Here is a 17,077-nt window from a genome sequence, read left to right on the forward strand (position 1 = left end):
CCAGAAGCCATAAAGGAGTAACAAAACAAATTTTACTTTTAAACAGCTTAAAGCTTGACAGGCTGGATCCTTAGCTAATAGAAATGTGCGTAATTCCAATAACGTCAATAGTACCACATGAAGTTATGCTGGCTGTTGATCTCACCCATAATATCTAAAGCCCACACCTAACTATAAATACACACATTATGTTTGCTTTTCAAAAAGTGATTGAAGTTTAATAGCAAGTCATAATTGAAATATTCATGGGCCCAAGCTAGCTTTGAAGTTAAATCCCTGAGTGGACAAAGTGGACTGTATATCTAATCTAAACTAAATGTTTCCCCTAGTTACTAATACCAGTGCAGTTTCACTAGTTAAAATCATTATTACAGAAAATAAAGGCAAAAGTCACAGCACTTTAAGGGGCATTTAATCCTGCTCAGTGCTAGGACACAGCACATGATCTTGGCATATCAGCTCCTCTACTATCTTCCACATCTTGTTTCAAAAGCTGATTTCTTCAGATCACCAAGCTGGTGATTTCTAGGCAAGAAAATTTTAACCACACTCTTCCAAAACTGCCACTGTTACTGAAGCTTCTTAAGTCTCCTTTTACTGTTTCAATTTAACATCACAACTTTCAATTTAACAGCACAGATCTGTCTCAGCTTTAAAGCCCCTTTCTCAAGCAATGAAGCTATAAATAAAATGTCATTATTTTTTCTACCTGGACTGCAGATTGTAGCTGTTTCACTGGAACACTTCTGTTTTATTTACACACTTTGCACATCACATACACACCCCTATCTATACTCAGCTCCATAAATGAAATTTCTGTAGCAAAGCACAGTTTAGTTTAGATGCCTTTAAACTAAAGTGGCTGCAATCCCCTTCATCGGTATACACTTCTGTCCTTCTTCACGTTTGTCTCAATTAAATGTATTAAACACTAAATCTATGACAGCTTGTCCATTCTCTCCCATGTAAAAATAAAAATAAACAAAATAAAATAAATTTAAGTAGATTTTTAAAAAAGGAAATCAAGCGCTTCTGCCAGACTGCTGCCAGTAATGGGCTCAGTACTGCACAGTTATAGTCTGTATAGAGCAAGTCATTATAATGGAGTTTGAAGGCAGGCTTGGATCTAGAGAAAACAGTCACAATTGTGCTACTTCTGCAGCAGTAATTTCCCCACGGCTTTGGTTATGTTGATCTCCATTCCTGTTTTGCAGAGCCCACAGCTACATACATTATATCCAAGTATATGTCTGAAACTCCATAACCTTTGCCAGAGTAACTCTCCAGGAAGCTCTCCTGACCTTTACTTAAGATAAAGAAACCAACTGAAATGAAGAAATAAATGTTCCTTTGATAATACTGTGTAAGCTGTGGCTAAGGAACTTTGAAACACAACAGCATTAATAAAATAGCCATATTAGGAGAATTTCTTTATCACCAAAAGCAGTGGCCAGCTTCAATAGGGCTTTTCATAGTCCACAAATTATTTTCCAAGAATCATTGACTTGTTGTGTAATGATAATTGTGGGTTAATAGAAGCCCCAGTTGAACTTTGTACTCACACAAAGGCATATGCATGAATGACTATATTTGGACACAGATCCATATGTAAAGTAACATATCTGATTTTCAATGTATAGATTGTTCTCTCTTTCGTATTATAATTTAATTTTTTTAGAAAAAGTCTTTGAAGACAGAGGTAAAAAAAAAAACAACCTCTGTTATAAAAGGCAATTTTCAAAGTTTAAAAGTGACCACGATCGTTGGTTAGCACATGTACAGGAACTTTGAGAGAAAAACTAATTTATATTGTTGCTGTGTAGGGATACTATCCTGCACAGCAACAATTCCAGGGGATTAAAAAAAAAAGTATGGGCTTTTTTTTGCCTCACAAAATGCTCTTATGAATACACTCAATGAATTGTTCTTAAAACAGCTACTTAATAACTGGAAAAATAATCTAAAAGATTTATAGGAAAATTCAGTAAGTGTGATTTTTTTTTTTTGTTTAAAGACAATTTAAATGCAATTCTTCCTAATCTCTCTACATTAATCTTAATATTTCAGTATAAGAATGCCGTGTTTAACAGCTATCTGGTTTAGTGAACTGCAGTAATTCACTCCAATAGGATAAACTATTTAAGTTATTTAGCAAAATGGAAAAGCTACCATGTGCTCTGCTACAATCAGCAGACACTGTTTAGAACAGACCTCTGATGATGGGGAGAAGCCTTGCCATGAAGAACAGAACTACAAAAAGAAGCTCCAAGAAGCCTGTGACTGTCAGATGTTTCTCATGCTATGCCCTTGCAGTCACCCAATACCACAGAACATCAGGTACAGCAAAATGGAGCCAGCATTTAACAGAATAGGAGCATTTTTAATAGGAAAAGGCAAGACTTGAGGGCTACAGGGTGATAAAAATAAGGTTAGACTCTTGTTGAGTAAGTAGAAAACAGTGCAAAGCAACCAGCTTAACATAACTGCTGTTCTCACCGATTAACTCAAAGGAAAATATTGTTTGAGCAAGAAAATGTCACATGCTAAGACAACTTTAGAATGCTTCAGTTGTGGCTGTATTTGACTGATTACATGGAGAATTTTATTTATTCTTTCCTACACAAAACGTGTCGAGCAGCCTGACTTCTGCTCAGCAGAAATGCATCCTCCGTCCCACAGTATCTGATCTGTACCGGCTAAAAAGCTCCTCTGCACACTCTACAGACAAAGAAACTCCTTCCACCTCCACAACCTAAGGTTTCCGTGCTTCCCTGGGGCTGTGGGTGGAAATGACAGGGAAGGGCCCCGTGCTAAAGGTTATACCTTCAGCCCAAAGAAGTTCTTTTGGCTGCACAACAAAATGTCAAAATGCCACTTGCTTTATCTACTCATCACACTGATGTCACCGATCAGCAAAAGGAGCTATCACATGACCGCAGATGACAAAATAAATAACAAATATGAAGATGCAGATATAAATATACAAATATGTATATTTCAAGAAAGTGATGATTTGTAGTATACTTACAACTTTCAGCCTGATAGTCTGGCACAAACTGCTCATCATTGTCAGGTACCTGAGCTGAAGAAAGGAAAACAAAAACAAAACAAACAAAAACCAAGAATTAAAATAAGCCATTAAAGCATAAATAAAGACTCTTGTGCTTAATTTAAAGCACAGTCAAATTTAAAATTATGATTTTTTGTTTCTTCATTGTTGGGTATGAAAATCAGGCAAGCGCATCATTTTAATATCAGATAAGCCCTGGGGTGAAGCTGTGTGGTGCAGCGTGAGTCCAGAGAAGTCTTGGCACAGAACAATGGGAATGGGAGGATGTGGGGACTCACTGGCCCTGCCTCACTCCCTGTACCAGGATCTGGACCTACCAAGCCACCAGTAAAACTCATTAGTGCTTATTTTCAAAATATCTGCACATCAAGTCCACATAAAACCAAATCCCACTGATTAACACCAATGCTTCTTTAACCCGAAACTACCACACCTTTGGCTTACTTAAAAGTGATTCCAATTGTTCGTGGCAGTCAGCCAACACAGTAGGGATTTTCTCTTATTGCTTTAAATATTCAAAAAGAACTGTTTTACCAGACCACAGAATTCCTAGTTCAATGACAACATTTCAGACATCGAGAAAGATTTACTTAAAACAAAAATCACAATTAACATCCATTTGCCTTTTGTAAGATCGTTTTTGCTTTTAGGAAACTTCCATCACAAACCTGAGCTATTAAATACAATCATTTCACGGTCTGCTGATAGATAATTTTGCTCCTCTGGTACCACATTTCCTTTTCGTTGTATATCTAAGACATTATCCATCTCTCAAACTGTGTGGTAAACTCATTTAAACCATTTAAGCTGAAATAGCACTAAACGTTTATTATAGATGAATACATTCAAATAACTGCAGAACATTACACAGAAGCGGCGTCCTCGGAGCATGACTGTTTCTGGTACACCAAGAGAGATCCAGCTTATCTTCTCTTAACTTTGTCATCTTTTCCTCAACATCCACACCAACTGGAATCGCTGCAGCAAAGCTGCGTAAAATTCCCGTTTAAAAATACTTTCCACGGTTCTTGTCCAAAGACAAGCAAATAATTCATACTATCTTAATTAAAAGTTAACATCTGCCATGATCTGGTTACCCAATAACATTTGAAAGGTAAATGCTGCTTATATAATCTTTTATCGAAACTGTGATTATCAAATGTTCTCAAATATGTTAATTGATAAAATGTGACTTTCGTGCCCTTCAGAACATTTTCTAGTATAGGAAATGCATATTCCCCATTATATACGTGCAATTTCTACTAGTTTTTATATAATTTGAATTAAAAATATATATTTAATTAAAATTACTCACAATTCTTTTGAATGTGCATTACACTGCTCTTCATGGACCAGACCTCCACTCCTTTACTCAGGAAATATTTCTAATGACTTAACTGGAAGTTTTTTTCCTGGGTAAAGAGTTCAGAATCAGGCTCATAATACTGAAAAATTATTTGTTCTGGGTTTTAAAATAAAATTAAAATCCTACTGTCTTAATTGCAGCAAATACCCCTTAAAAGCAAATGACCTTGGAAATGTGCAAATACAGATTTGAAAAGAAGTGTGAGATAAATACACTAAGTGTAATTAGCCTTACTTTGAAAAAAAAAAGCATAGCTACTGTTGCTTTGTTGTTCGGGTTTCTAATTAAAAAAAAAACCTGAACAAAATCAAACCTGACAGTAACTCATCCTTTTATAATAAACCAGTACCTCTGAGGACATATTGGCTCCTCAAAATTTGAAGTTGAATAAAACACTACCAACCCAAATATACCCAGTATTTTGATGTATTCAATTTCTCTTTCTTCTAGAGAAACCACACAAGTTTTACCAAGAATTAACTCAGGGACAGAATGAGCCCAAATATTAACACTCCACAATTTCTGACATTTCAGGCAATTGACTACACGTGAATGTTTGGCATTTTCCTTACAAAAATGCCAACTATTTGATTGTCACAGAAAAATCTGATTATGAAATCAAGGTCTTCTACTTAGAAATCAGTACCTAAGATTTCTAATAAGTCCACTTGTTTTTGAAGCATCTGTGAGTACATTCAGAGTTAAAGTAATTGAATCAAGTCACTTGTTTACAGAAGACACATCCCACACATTTTTCTTAAGCCACACACCATTTTCAAATGCAGCAGGGAGACTAGCAGGATTAATTTTTTAACATGCACCTGCATTTCATATATACGTGTATATGTAGATATATATATATATATAAATTTCTGAATCTAAGATGTCTTTCAAAGCCTCAAAGAAAACAAAACCCCCTTCTGTTTAAATAAAGAGGCTACATTTAGTGGCTGCAGAACAGGGATAGAAATCTCATATAACTTTCCAGAGAGCATCCTCCATGCACTGGACAGCTTCACCAGTGCTTCATTCTGGTTTTATCAGTTTAATTTGACTTAGTCCAGAAAAAAAAATCCGCTGTAGAGATTTATGTATATATCAGTAAGTAAGGTCCTTTTTTTCCCAGCCATAGTACTCTATGAAAAAAATGAATACTACATTACTGCCATTACCACTGATTTGGTCTTGTTTATGGAGTAAATAAGAATAATGTACTTTATTCATGGATCCCCAAAATTTATGAAGGCGTATTTAATAGAGACGGAGCGCATCATCTTATCGGCACTTTAGAAACAGGTGGAGACTATGCTGTCAAAATTTACTTTAAATGCAATATTAACATGGCCTTAAAAGCCTCTGTAGAGAAAGGAACAATGCAAGTTAAAGAATATTTAAAACCCTACCAAATATAAACATAACAAATAACAGCAAGTAAAACAAACTAGGAACATGCATTTCCAACTGGAATGCAAATTTAGGAGCATCAGTACCTTAGAAATGAACCCATAAGCCTATATGAAGAAATTAAAAGGACCTGCTAACTGGTGGATATGAGTACTTATTTCTTTCACTTAATCTGATATTATTCCTAAACTAGCAAAACTGAAATTGCATACGCTCATCCTGCTGAAATGCAAGCACTCATCGTCATGCAGAGGCTCCTTCCACCAGCTTCTTGCTGTGAGATGCTGCATCATCGGGACACATCATCCCATCGCTCAAGCAGAGGAGGGCTTTTCTACCTGGATTTTGGATAATCACAGGTAGATTCTGCAGCAAATTAAATAGGCAGGTAAAGACACTTCAACATGAATGTCTGAAAGGAAAATGTAACTTGCAGCGTCACAACTGTCTACACATTTATCTACATGGCCATTCATTTCCTCTTTTATTCATAAATACTGCAACTTAGCAAGGCCACCATAAAAGCTTCTGTTAACATACACAAGACACAATGCAGAAATCAGCAAAACGTTTTTTTTTCCTTTGCCATTCAGAGGGAAATTGAAAAAAGATATCTGAAATGATCACCCATCTGAATGAGAACATTTCCTTGAGCTACTTAATTAAGGGGGTCTGAGAAGGCAAGTATATTCCAAAAGGCTGATAAAAGGTTTTGAAGGATATTAAGCACGTGGCTTTTACTGCTTATAGCAGAAGCAGCTACATGAGTTCATTCCACATTCAGAGCCATCAAGTCTCAGACTCCTGAAGCAGACAACATCTGCAGCATAAGCTATCCAACTCAGCCTAGAATATTACCAAAAGTTTTTTTTTCCTTCTGACTATAGCTATAATGTCTCAAGAGGATTTGGAAAGCCTGCAGAAATTTAAATGACGATCTTGAAGATGTTATCAGTTTAGGTTTTACAGTTTCACTACCTACTGAGATATGCAAACATTCACAGCACAAAAATACTTAATGCTTGTTTGTAGTTTTTAAAGCTTTAAACACTCTTTGAAAGGCTGAACTGACGGCTCATTTTGCAAAGGGAAAGCAATTTGGAGGGGAAAAAAAAGTTTAGAACTCGGGCCTGTTAGCTTGCTTTCATTGCAAGTAAACAAAAAGTCCCCATTAACAAGCATCCAGGACAAAAGGAGTTAATATTTAATTAAAACCAGCTCTATCCACTGTAACAATGACCTGGAGCCAAACAAGGCAGAAGATGTATGAGTCATTCTTTCTGCCAGTGAATGAGACAGCTGATCTCCGAAGCAATTCCTCAAGACAAGCAGTCAGAACTGGAGTTCTGCCTCCATTCACAAAAACACAGTCCAGCATGAACCATGTGGCCCCAACCACAAGCTTTTCATGTCACACCCTTCCAGAAAGCTACAGCAAAGTAAACTTGAACTTTAGGCATAAACACAGTGATTTCACTGCTTTGTCTCAAGATGCAGCACAGACCTGCTGAGGAACGTTATTTAATAAATGAAAAGTTAAGCAAACTATAAAGGGCTTAAACTTAACTCTTCCTTGTCCCACTCACAAACTGCTTCCAAAAGCTCAGCTGCACTCCAGAGAAAGGTGTTCTTGTTTAAAAAATAAAAAAACCAACTGGAAACTGTCCAGAAAAACAAGAAGCTGAAAATGCTTCACTTAAAACTTTATTTTGGGTAGCAGAACACTTCCTGTGGTACTGTGTGCTCTGACCTCATGCTTCACTTTTAGAGCTAAGAGCAATTAGTTTTAAAATATCCATCATTTATTCAAAGTGGCAAAAGAAATTGAAATTGACAGGAAATTCTATATGAGCAGTAGTATTTTGGCCTTAGCTAAAATAAGACTTTGAGCCTCAACAGTAATGGATCTATTGAGTTTTCTTTGATTCATTGTCAGTTCTGAATATCTGAAAGATTGGCTAAATTGTAAGTATTCTGCAAGAGCTGGGGTGGGGGGGTGTTGGTTGGTGGCTGTACTTTTCCACGGGAACAACTGTTTCTAACAAAGAAGCATTGGGAAGGTAAAACAGTGATAAATTTCAAGACGGTAAAAAAAATTATTACCCATAAGCACTGGATTTGCTGTCAAAACAACCCCAAACCCTTTTTACATAACGTGAGGTGCTCAGACTAATAAACTTAAATGCACTTCAAAACTAGTTCCAGATCTCAAAATTCTTCCTTATGTGAATAATCCCTAGGAATATGAAGATGGGTTTGCAGAATCTGCTCTTCATTTGCTGCTATACTAAAAATGAGAAAAAAAGTTAGTTTTAAAAGGAGTTCTCACATTTAGTATTTTGCTACATGCCTCATGGTTAGCAAAACCCTGTCCGCATTTGAAAATTATGATTTTGAATAAAATTATTTACTTTACTAGCAAACAAGAAAAACATGAAAAAGTTTATTGTTACGCAGCCTTTCAGACTTGTAGATTTTTGGTGAGTTTATTTCTTTTGGATTTTTATTTTAATAACATCCCTTTCCTTCATTTTTGCCTAATCTAACTGTTCTTTTTTTTTGTGCAGATATTTATGATCATGAGGCGTATTAGAAAATCAAATCTATCAGATCACTAGAGTTCACCAAAAAAAAAAAAAAGATAATAAGATATTCTCTGGATTACAAACTGAAAATGTTTTCACTTCTTTTAAGAGTGTTTCTTCCTGTAAGGCCCATTTCAGTCATGGAGGTACTAAATTACAATTTCTTGACTCTTATTGCTCCTATAAAAATATGGACAGTTCTTGAATGTGGCTACATACCATCTGCCTTACACTGGCTAAATTTTACAACTTTTTGGGAGAAAAAAGCTAGTTAGCCAGATTAAACAAAGCCACTCCGACTAGACTAATATTTGAAGATCCAGTACTCTCTTTTATTAAAAGCAATCCTTCAAGACCTAGAAACTATTTCCTTTCACACCTTCTCATTCAAGAAACAAACGACAAGTCAACACTTGCTTAGACATCGCTGCAGCACTGGTGGGACCTTCACATCAGGAGAACAGAGGGAAGAAACTTATTTCCTCAAGTTCATTCCAAAGTTGGCCAATAATTATTTGAGAGAAATTACTTACTTTCAGATACTAAGAAGTGGCTTCTGAATAGCAGTAGCTGAAGAAGCCATCCCCTCAATTTAGCAGAGTTGCGGTAGAGGCACGAACCCGATACCAGTAGCAGTTATTTCAGACCCCTTTCTGTTTACTTAATCTTTTTGTATGTTTTACAAATCACACAAAGAATGTTATATTTTAGTTTTTAGTATATTGCCATCTGAGAAGCTTATTAACTTGCTCCAAGAAGCAGATCTAGGGCATAAATTTATTATTTGTCTTCGCTTGGGATGCCTTTTATGTATCTTAAACAAGCTGTAGGACAAATTAGTGTTTCAATAATATTTAAAAAAAAATCGGAGTTCTTTGTTAATCTAGTATTCCCCAAAACCAAATGCTTTCACCATAGAAAGGAGACACTCACTCACTAACAATTTGTTCTCTCTACAGTTTCTTCCACAAGTAGGTAGAGATACCATGACAAGATAACATTAGATTAATATTTTAACCACTTTTTTCAAGTCACCGAACAATTGCTACCTGACAGAACCAATCTGATTCCAAACACATGGAATCAATAAAGTCATTTTATAGTATTATCATGCCAAAATGTTGCCACTGAGTTATTTAAATGTACATGATAAAATCCAAATAATATTTGTCTTGATTAGCAATAGGCAAGTTTAACTATTTCAAGGTTGAACATTGAAAAAATTATTAAAGGCTTCCCATTTTCAATTTCTAGCATGAGAAAACTGTTATACTCTATCTTCTGTCTTGCATAACAATTGACACAGGGCAATCTTAGAGTTGTTTTACATCAAAATAATTTAGAGTCTTTCTTACGTATATAATACTACACAGAATAAGAAGTAAAACTCATTTCCATAAAAATCTACTATGCAGCTACTGGAATACATTTGTGAGCTCTCTGTAAGTAGTATTCAGCTTGTTAATTATGTAGTAATAAAATATTAAACAGGTTACACAAATTGTTTACATTTGGATTAATTCTTTAATACAAGTGAACCTCCCACCATTTTCAAGAGGAAAAGAATACACATATTTTCTGTTTACTTGTTTACCACCAACTTGTCACAGGTGACACTAGCTGTAAAAATCTTCAGGCTAAAATATGTGATGCAATAAGGACAGCTTCAAGAAAAGCAAAACAAAGAAAAATCCACAAGCATTATTTTTGTGTGTCATAAAATGCAACTCACTTTCTTCTCCTAACAAATAAGTATATTTTTGACCTGGTTACACCCCAGTGGGGATCTGAACTTGCGGGAGAAACCTGGTCAGCTGCCACTGCTTTTCTTAAAAAGGGTCAAGATGTTTTAAAATTTCATGGTCATTTCCCTGGCTCCAGAGCATTATGAAAAGAAATATGTAAACAGTAGTGATGCTGCCAAATTGGCAGACTTCTAGCCTAGGAAGGTCCAGAAGAACATAAATGGACACATCTAGCAATGGGTAAACAAGTCTGATTTCAAAATCTGTTTCCTGGCTAAGCTCATCCATATAGACATTTGAGCAGAGCTACAATGTCCTCAAACACCGGCATGTTATAAAGAGTAACAGAAGTTGTTAAGGGTGGTTTTTTATTTTTTTCCATAAATCTTTGGGATGAAGCTAATAGTTCAATATTTGATGTTGTGATCTTAACTTTTTATTTCAGTTTTAGTTTAGCCTTATGAAAAGCTGTGCAAAGTTTGTTTCATGAAACAGCTCAAACCACGGCATGGCCCGAAACAGAGATTTCTTAAAGTATTTCTAGAACACTGCAAAACCTGTAATATTTAGTGTAAATATAGCATGGACAAATAGTGTTATTTAGGTTTATTTCCTTCTGCTATGTAAAAAAAAAGGAACTTCTTTTTTCATTTTTAAATATTTCCCAGATTATTTTATCTGCCTTTATAAAGGTTATTCAACCTAGCTGACATGGGACTAGACACCTTCTCTCTCAAAACCTATCTAAATTTATTCAGTGAAATACTCTCTGATAAAGAGGTTAAAAGGCTCTCAAACAAATTATTCTAGTCTAAAATAAGCAGTGCCTTCAGAAAAAAAATTGCCATTACATTAATTTATGTACCTATGGAAGTGATCAAATTTCAGTTTTAAATTCTGCATTATTTTTCAAACTTCCATTATTATCTGCACATGCATTATGAATCTGTCTGCATTTTTTCTGACTTAAGATCAAAGAAATTTAACCATTTTTAAGAAACAAAACCATCCATGCCAGTGAAACAATCAAACTGAAAGTCAACCTCTAAATTAAAATATAGTATCTTTTGAGTAGCATTTTAACATGTTTCTGATTGCTAACATGAATGAGATGATACAATGTAAAGAGCTCCTTAGGAAAATCACCACAGGGAGACAGCTACAGCTGACCATTATACTACAAAAATGATCTTAGTTCAGGACAGCCTGTTTTCAGTTATTAGGGAAGAATTTTATTAGTTCATAAAAATATATCCTCTGTTCATTAATTTCAGGAGGGGTTTTTGATTATACACAGAATAACCCCATAGTAAAACTAACACTAGCAGAATAAAAATGTCATCAAAATAAACAATACCCCACAACTTACTAATAGGTAAAGAAACCACACAAAAAGCTGTTAAAACAGAATCAGGGTATAAACAAGCAGTCAGCAATATTTCCCTTTCTATGAACACTAACACCAAGCATTTCACCCCAACCTCCCTCCTTTAAAACAAAAACAAAACAAAACAAAACAAAAAAATCAAAAATCCAAAAAACCCCAACAACAACAACAACAAAAAAAAAAAACCAAAAAAAAAAAATCAAACACAGAATAACTCTTCTATAAACAGCTATACATAGTCCTGTACAGGAAAAAACTTAAACATATGTGAATACTCACATTCATTTAAATCAGGATGAATCTGGAGAGATTATTTTAACTTGCATCAAATTTATGTCTAATTCAGATGCACAAGTTTACATAAAAAACTGACCAGAAATATTGAGAAGAGATAATGCATAAAAATCTTTATGTTTCAAATAAACAGTACTGCAAATATCAAAGAAAAAAATCAGAAAATGTTGCTGAAAACAAATAGATTTGAACAAGCAAAAAGGTACCTTGCAACTTGTTAAAGTTCTATTGCAGCAGCTCATTTTTGTTACTGTTAAATGAATATCTCAACAACTACTCGAAATTCAGATTTGTACATTATTGTTCTTAAACCTTGTCTCTTCACTAGAATGTGCTCTGCAAGATTATTTGAAATACTTAAAAGAGCATGCATGTGTAAAACAGACCGATGTTAGTTTTCTAATCACCCGGTACAGAATCTCACAACTACAAATACAAAGACAAAAATAACATGCAAAATATTTAAAGGTTTCTGAAAAAAAAAAAAAAAAGAAAGAAAAAGTACTGGTTAAGCATTTCATACACACCTAATGTTCTGTGTTGTGAACAAGGTGGAAAGAAGACACTTGCACTTAAATCTTGAAGCATCCCGTCCTGATGAACCCAGAGAAACTAATTTCTGCCATCAGAAAAGTACTCCACCAGAACACCAAATAATTATATGTGCTGCTGAAAAGGAAACAGCAAGCCCAGTTCTGGCTGTATGTAGTCTCTCGAGGTACAATAATATAAACCTGATCAATTGCAATTAAAATCTGAACAGAGGCTTAGAACTTGAAGTCTTGGTGCATTAGTTCTTGCCAAAAGCAGATGTGATTGTGAGCTGGAAGCAATTTCTCCTGGTAATTTGTGATGACACTGGGTAGAGCAGCCCCAGAGTCCCCAAAGACAAACTCATCAGAGGCTCTAATGTATGCATGACACATGAGGTGGCTCTTTTAGAGCTCAATTAATTGGGCTGAACATTAAGACAGCAAGTTCAGGACTTTTTTTTTCCCCTCCAGAGTTGTTTTTCCTCTTTTTACAAGCAGTTTTTTCCCTTACCTTCTGCAAGCCATGTCTCCTGTAATTGGCTCAGATCTTGAAAGAGTTCTGCACAAAGATAAAGACATGGATAAAATTTTATCTCTTCAAAAGATTAAAATAGGTTCAAAAATATATTTTTCCTTAAGAGCAATATACATCAATTCTGGTTTGGCAGTCAAGTGCACAGAAAAAGCAGACATTCTGAGGCATCAGTTACTGATTTTTCTACACCTATTAATAAAAACCCAAGCACTTACTGTATTTTCAGCTCCTGAAATAATAACCAGAATCTTAACAGAGCTCTGTAGTATAAAAGGCTCATTCAGCAACACATAGAAAAGTTAAAAATCGTAACATTTCTTACAGGTGAACAATTTCTTCTTATACAATTCAGGCCTCCTCCTGTAATATCTGCCCCAGATAAAGCTTGCTTGGACTTCCACAGTTCTGCCTGAGCAACAACTGAGAATTTTTAATAGTAGGGTCATAACTACCATATAAAAATTCTGAAGCCGTGACCTGAGATGCTGCAATAGCAAAGAGAAATGGGAAATCTTTTGTACTTCCCCTAATGTTTTACTTCATATGACATGAGAACCAGCACTATTTCCTCTATGCTGTACTCACTGTACTTCTTTAAAACTAAAACCACCTTCTTCATGGACTGAATTTTGCAGCAGCTTATCTTTTGCAATGCACTGAAATCAGGTACTTATAATGGGTGTAAAGCAGAGCAGCATTCAGCTTACTTGCAAGCCTCAGAAACTCAGTTACGAAAATTCTGTTTGCCAAGACTAAGTAGCATATTTGAACTAACAAATGGTTTATTTTTAATTTACTGTATTTTGAGAGAGACTTCCTCTTTTATGAATGCTGACAGATAGCTATTTACATATACTTAAATGACAGAGGCTATTCATTTATCCTGTGTACTGATACCCCACATGCACATTGGGAATGATTTAACTGAAAATCAGAAAGTTGCTTTTTTTTGAATCTACTTTTCCAGGCAAGTATGGACTCTGAAAAGTGTGTCAGTGTGTTCTTACCCTGATAAGATTTACATAGGGGTAAGTTATAGGCCTCTACATATCTTCCTGTAGGTCTCGTGTACTTTCTGGGCTGTAGGCGTAGCATAACACAGCCCTTGTAACCTAAAGAAGTGTTAACAGCTCCAGCTCTCAAGCTACAGTCCTGGGTGGCTACTGATGGGACTAAGTTACAAACCTTTGGGCCTCCAAAACTTTCTCCACCCTGGGTTCTGTTAATCGAAATTCCCTGGATTTTTAACCCTGTTAGTGTCGTACAACAAGAGAAACAGGCCAGCAGGTACCAGAGCCCTGACTATACAGTAAAGCTGGTGAAAATCAAATCTCCACACCCACATTCTCTCACTCCTGCTACCACTACTGAAGATATACCAGGGAAAAGGACGTTAAAAGATGGGAGGGATGAAGAATGCCCTAAATATGAAGAGGCTTGATGGTGAAAGGCCAGGTGCCGTGACTTGTGTCAGATGCCGCAAAGGCTTGTCCTCAGTGCATGACATCCGTGTGCCACATGTGCACAAAATGCAACAGGGTAAGTCAAGGAAGGACTTTCAACTTTATAAATTTATTGCCTTTGCCAGTTTGTTTTGCATTGGTAAATGTAGTTTTCTTGTCTTGTTTATTCAGATTGATCTAGATATATTTATCTCCAAAATAAATAAATAAAGAGCTCTCAAAAAGCTTCTCTGCATTAGTAAGAAAAGGGGGGGGGGAACAACAAGCCCTCACCTTCTGAATCATGAGCCAGGTCTCTGTTAATGAATTTTCTTTTCCTGACATTTGTCGGTCTCTCATTACAGTTTCTCCCACGCGGATTCTATAAACAGGAAAGATCAGTTACTTTAGAAATCTGAGGTTTGAGATTTGGTTGGGTTTGTTTTGGGCTTTTTTTAATTAATCAGGAATATGCAAAGTTAGCATAAATTCTTTATATTTTCAAACAGGGACTTCTTGCCAGCCTTCAATTTCTAATAAAAGATATTGCTGAGCACCTAATATCCTCCCAAAGAGTCCTATATCTAAATGCAACACATTTCTATCTATCTATGTAGGTATCTATTTGTACAATACATATATAATGTGCTCAAGCAGCAACACAATGCCAATCGTATTTTTAGCATCTAAAGTATACAAACCTACACAATAGCCCATAAATCCCCATAGCATAAGCTATGCAGGAGAACCCAGACATGAAATTATAATAGATTGCTTTGTTTCCCTGCGTTACTTATAAAATTGTTTGCAAAGTCCTGAAAGAAAAAAAAAAAAACACCAGAGAGGGAAAAAAAAAGGTTAATGTTTGCCTCAACTTCATTCTTTTGAACGTTGCAGGCAAACGCAGCCAGAAACTTTGAATGCAGCTGCTGCTGCTCTCGCCTCCCTCATCCGCTAATCATGTGAATGATTTTTTAATCATCCCAAAACTGTCTTTAAAAGAACACGATGCTTTATTGCAAAAACTAAGAAGACAGTCTCATCTTGCAAGCAAAGCTCCCAGATGAAGAGTCGCCCCTACAGCCGTAACAAAGCAGAGACTGTGTCTGTAAAACTCCCCCACAGAAATAAGTCGGAGTCAAGTTTATAAACACCAACTTTGAACTGATCACTCACATTGGTGACCATGTAAGGCACTTGCTGGTCATAAAATCCATCCATTCTGCAGCTCTTCCACGAGTGTTAGCTCAGTGTTTTTTATTTACTGGGCATTTGATCTGGAGATTTCCTCGGGATCTGGACTCCAATCAGCCTAGAGGGGAATACAAGATGGCTTTTAGATTTTAAAAAAAAAAAAAAAAAAAAAAAGAGGCAGCATGAATGAACTGCTTGCATTTGCATACCTAATTAACCTCAAAGAGTCCCATTCATAAAAACAACCCTCCCTTCTCTGCCTTCACCTGGGTTACACGCTCCTGCCAGCAAAGCGCGGAGCACAAGCACTCGGCGGCGGCGGCGGCCGGCGGGGCGAGAGGCAGGGCTTTATTTACACTGCGCGCCGCGCCCGCGGGCGATCCGCGCCGCCGGCAGCCCCGGCTCTCGCAGCGTGTGCTCAACTCGTAATGGCGAACGCGGGGCTCGCCGCGCACCTCGCGGCGGCGGCGGCGCCCGGCGGCCACGCACTCACCGCCCTCACACACACACACACACACACAGACACAGACAGACACACAGACACACGCACGCACAGACACGGCCCCCCCGCCCCGCGCACCAGCCACCTTCTCCCACAGGATCGCTCCCGCAGCCCCACCGCCGCCGCGCAATCCTGCGGGGCGGCGGGCAAAGTTGCGGGGGAAGACCCACCTGAAGGCCACGCGCGGCGATCGGCTGCAAAAAAATTCCCTCCAAATTTAATAAAAACATTAATTATTCCCCGGCACTTCCCCCTTGGAAGCCGCGAGCGCCACTGACAGAGCTCAATCCCGTGGTTTTTCCTCTCCTCCTCCTCCAGGGGCCCCCGAGCCGCGCCGGCGGATCCCCGCCGCCCATTGGCTCCCCGCGCCCCCCGCCGGATCGCCGATCGCCGCGGCCCGCCCGCCCCCGGCCCCGGCCCCGGCCCCGGCCCCGCCGCCCCGCCCGGCCCCGCGGGGGGCGACTCCGGCCGCGGCCCCGGCCCGCGGGGCAGCGCCTCGGAAGCGGCGCTCGGGGCCCGCCGGCGGCCCGGGATCCCGCCGCGGGCACGCCGTGTCCCCTGCGCCCCCCCGGGCGGCAGGGCAACCCTTTCCATTCACAAAATTTAAATTATTTAAAGAAAAAGTTTCGCCCGCCTGACTCCGTAAAGCGAAAGGCGCCCCCCGCGCACACGCGCGCCCTTTCTGGCGGCAGAGCTGCCCCGCAAAGAGCCGCGGGCGCCGGGAGTCAGCGCGGCCAGAGACGCTCGGTACCGTTTTGTCCGGAGCTGGTGGCATCCCGGGGCTCGTGGGTGCTCTCGGTTTGGCTTTTTTTGTTGGGCGTGTTTGGTTGGTGGGTTTAGGGTGGTGGTTTTTTTGGTTCTTTTTCTTTTCTTTTTTCTTTTTTTTTTTTTTTTTTTCATTGAATCATAGAAAGCAATTTTTATTTCTACGAGGATGACATAATTTCAAGGTTTTGTGGACAGAATTTGGCAGCACCCATACACCGGATCTAGGGGAATTTTTGGTGTAGTGGTGCCAGG

At 37.9% G+C, this 17,077-nt stretch overlaps 1 protein-coding gene across 2 annotated transcripts in view; it reads right to left on the bottom strand.

Annotated features, from left to right (window-relative positions):
• ETV1 (ETS variant transcription factor 1) overlaps positions 1-16,353 on the bottom strand; it is a 66,222-nt gene extending 49,869 nt beyond the window's left edge. Inside the window, exons 1-5 of one of the 2 annotated variants that reach the window (XM_054273853.1) lie at positions 16,228-16,353; positions 15,538-15,673; positions 14,656-14,743; positions 12,896-12,943; positions 3,029-3,082 (exon numbers count right to left, since the gene is read on the bottom strand). In XM_054273853.1, coding sequence (XP_054129828.1) covers positions 3,029-3,082; positions 12,896-12,943; positions 14,656-14,743; positions 15,538-15,582 — 235 coding nt within the window. In that variant the 5' untranslated portion in view covers positions 15,583-15,673; positions 16,228-16,353. Of the gene's footprint in view, positions 1-3,028; positions 3,083-12,378; positions 12,707-12,895; positions 12,944-14,655; positions 14,744-15,537; positions 15,674-16,227 lie in introns of those variants that run through there. The other variant, XM_054273854.1, reaches the window with a different exon arrangement.
• Positions 16,354-17,077: the final 724 nt, after the last annotated feature.

This window comes from Melozone crissalis, unplaced genomic scaffold, assembly GCF_028551555.1.
Source record: "Melozone crissalis strain CALT ecotype California unplaced genomic scaffold, PUWL_Pcris_2 ptg000016l_1, whole genome shotgun sequence".
Classification (NCBI taxonomy): Eukaryota; Metazoa; Chordata; class Aves; order Passeriformes; family Passerellidae; genus Melozone; species Melozone crissalis.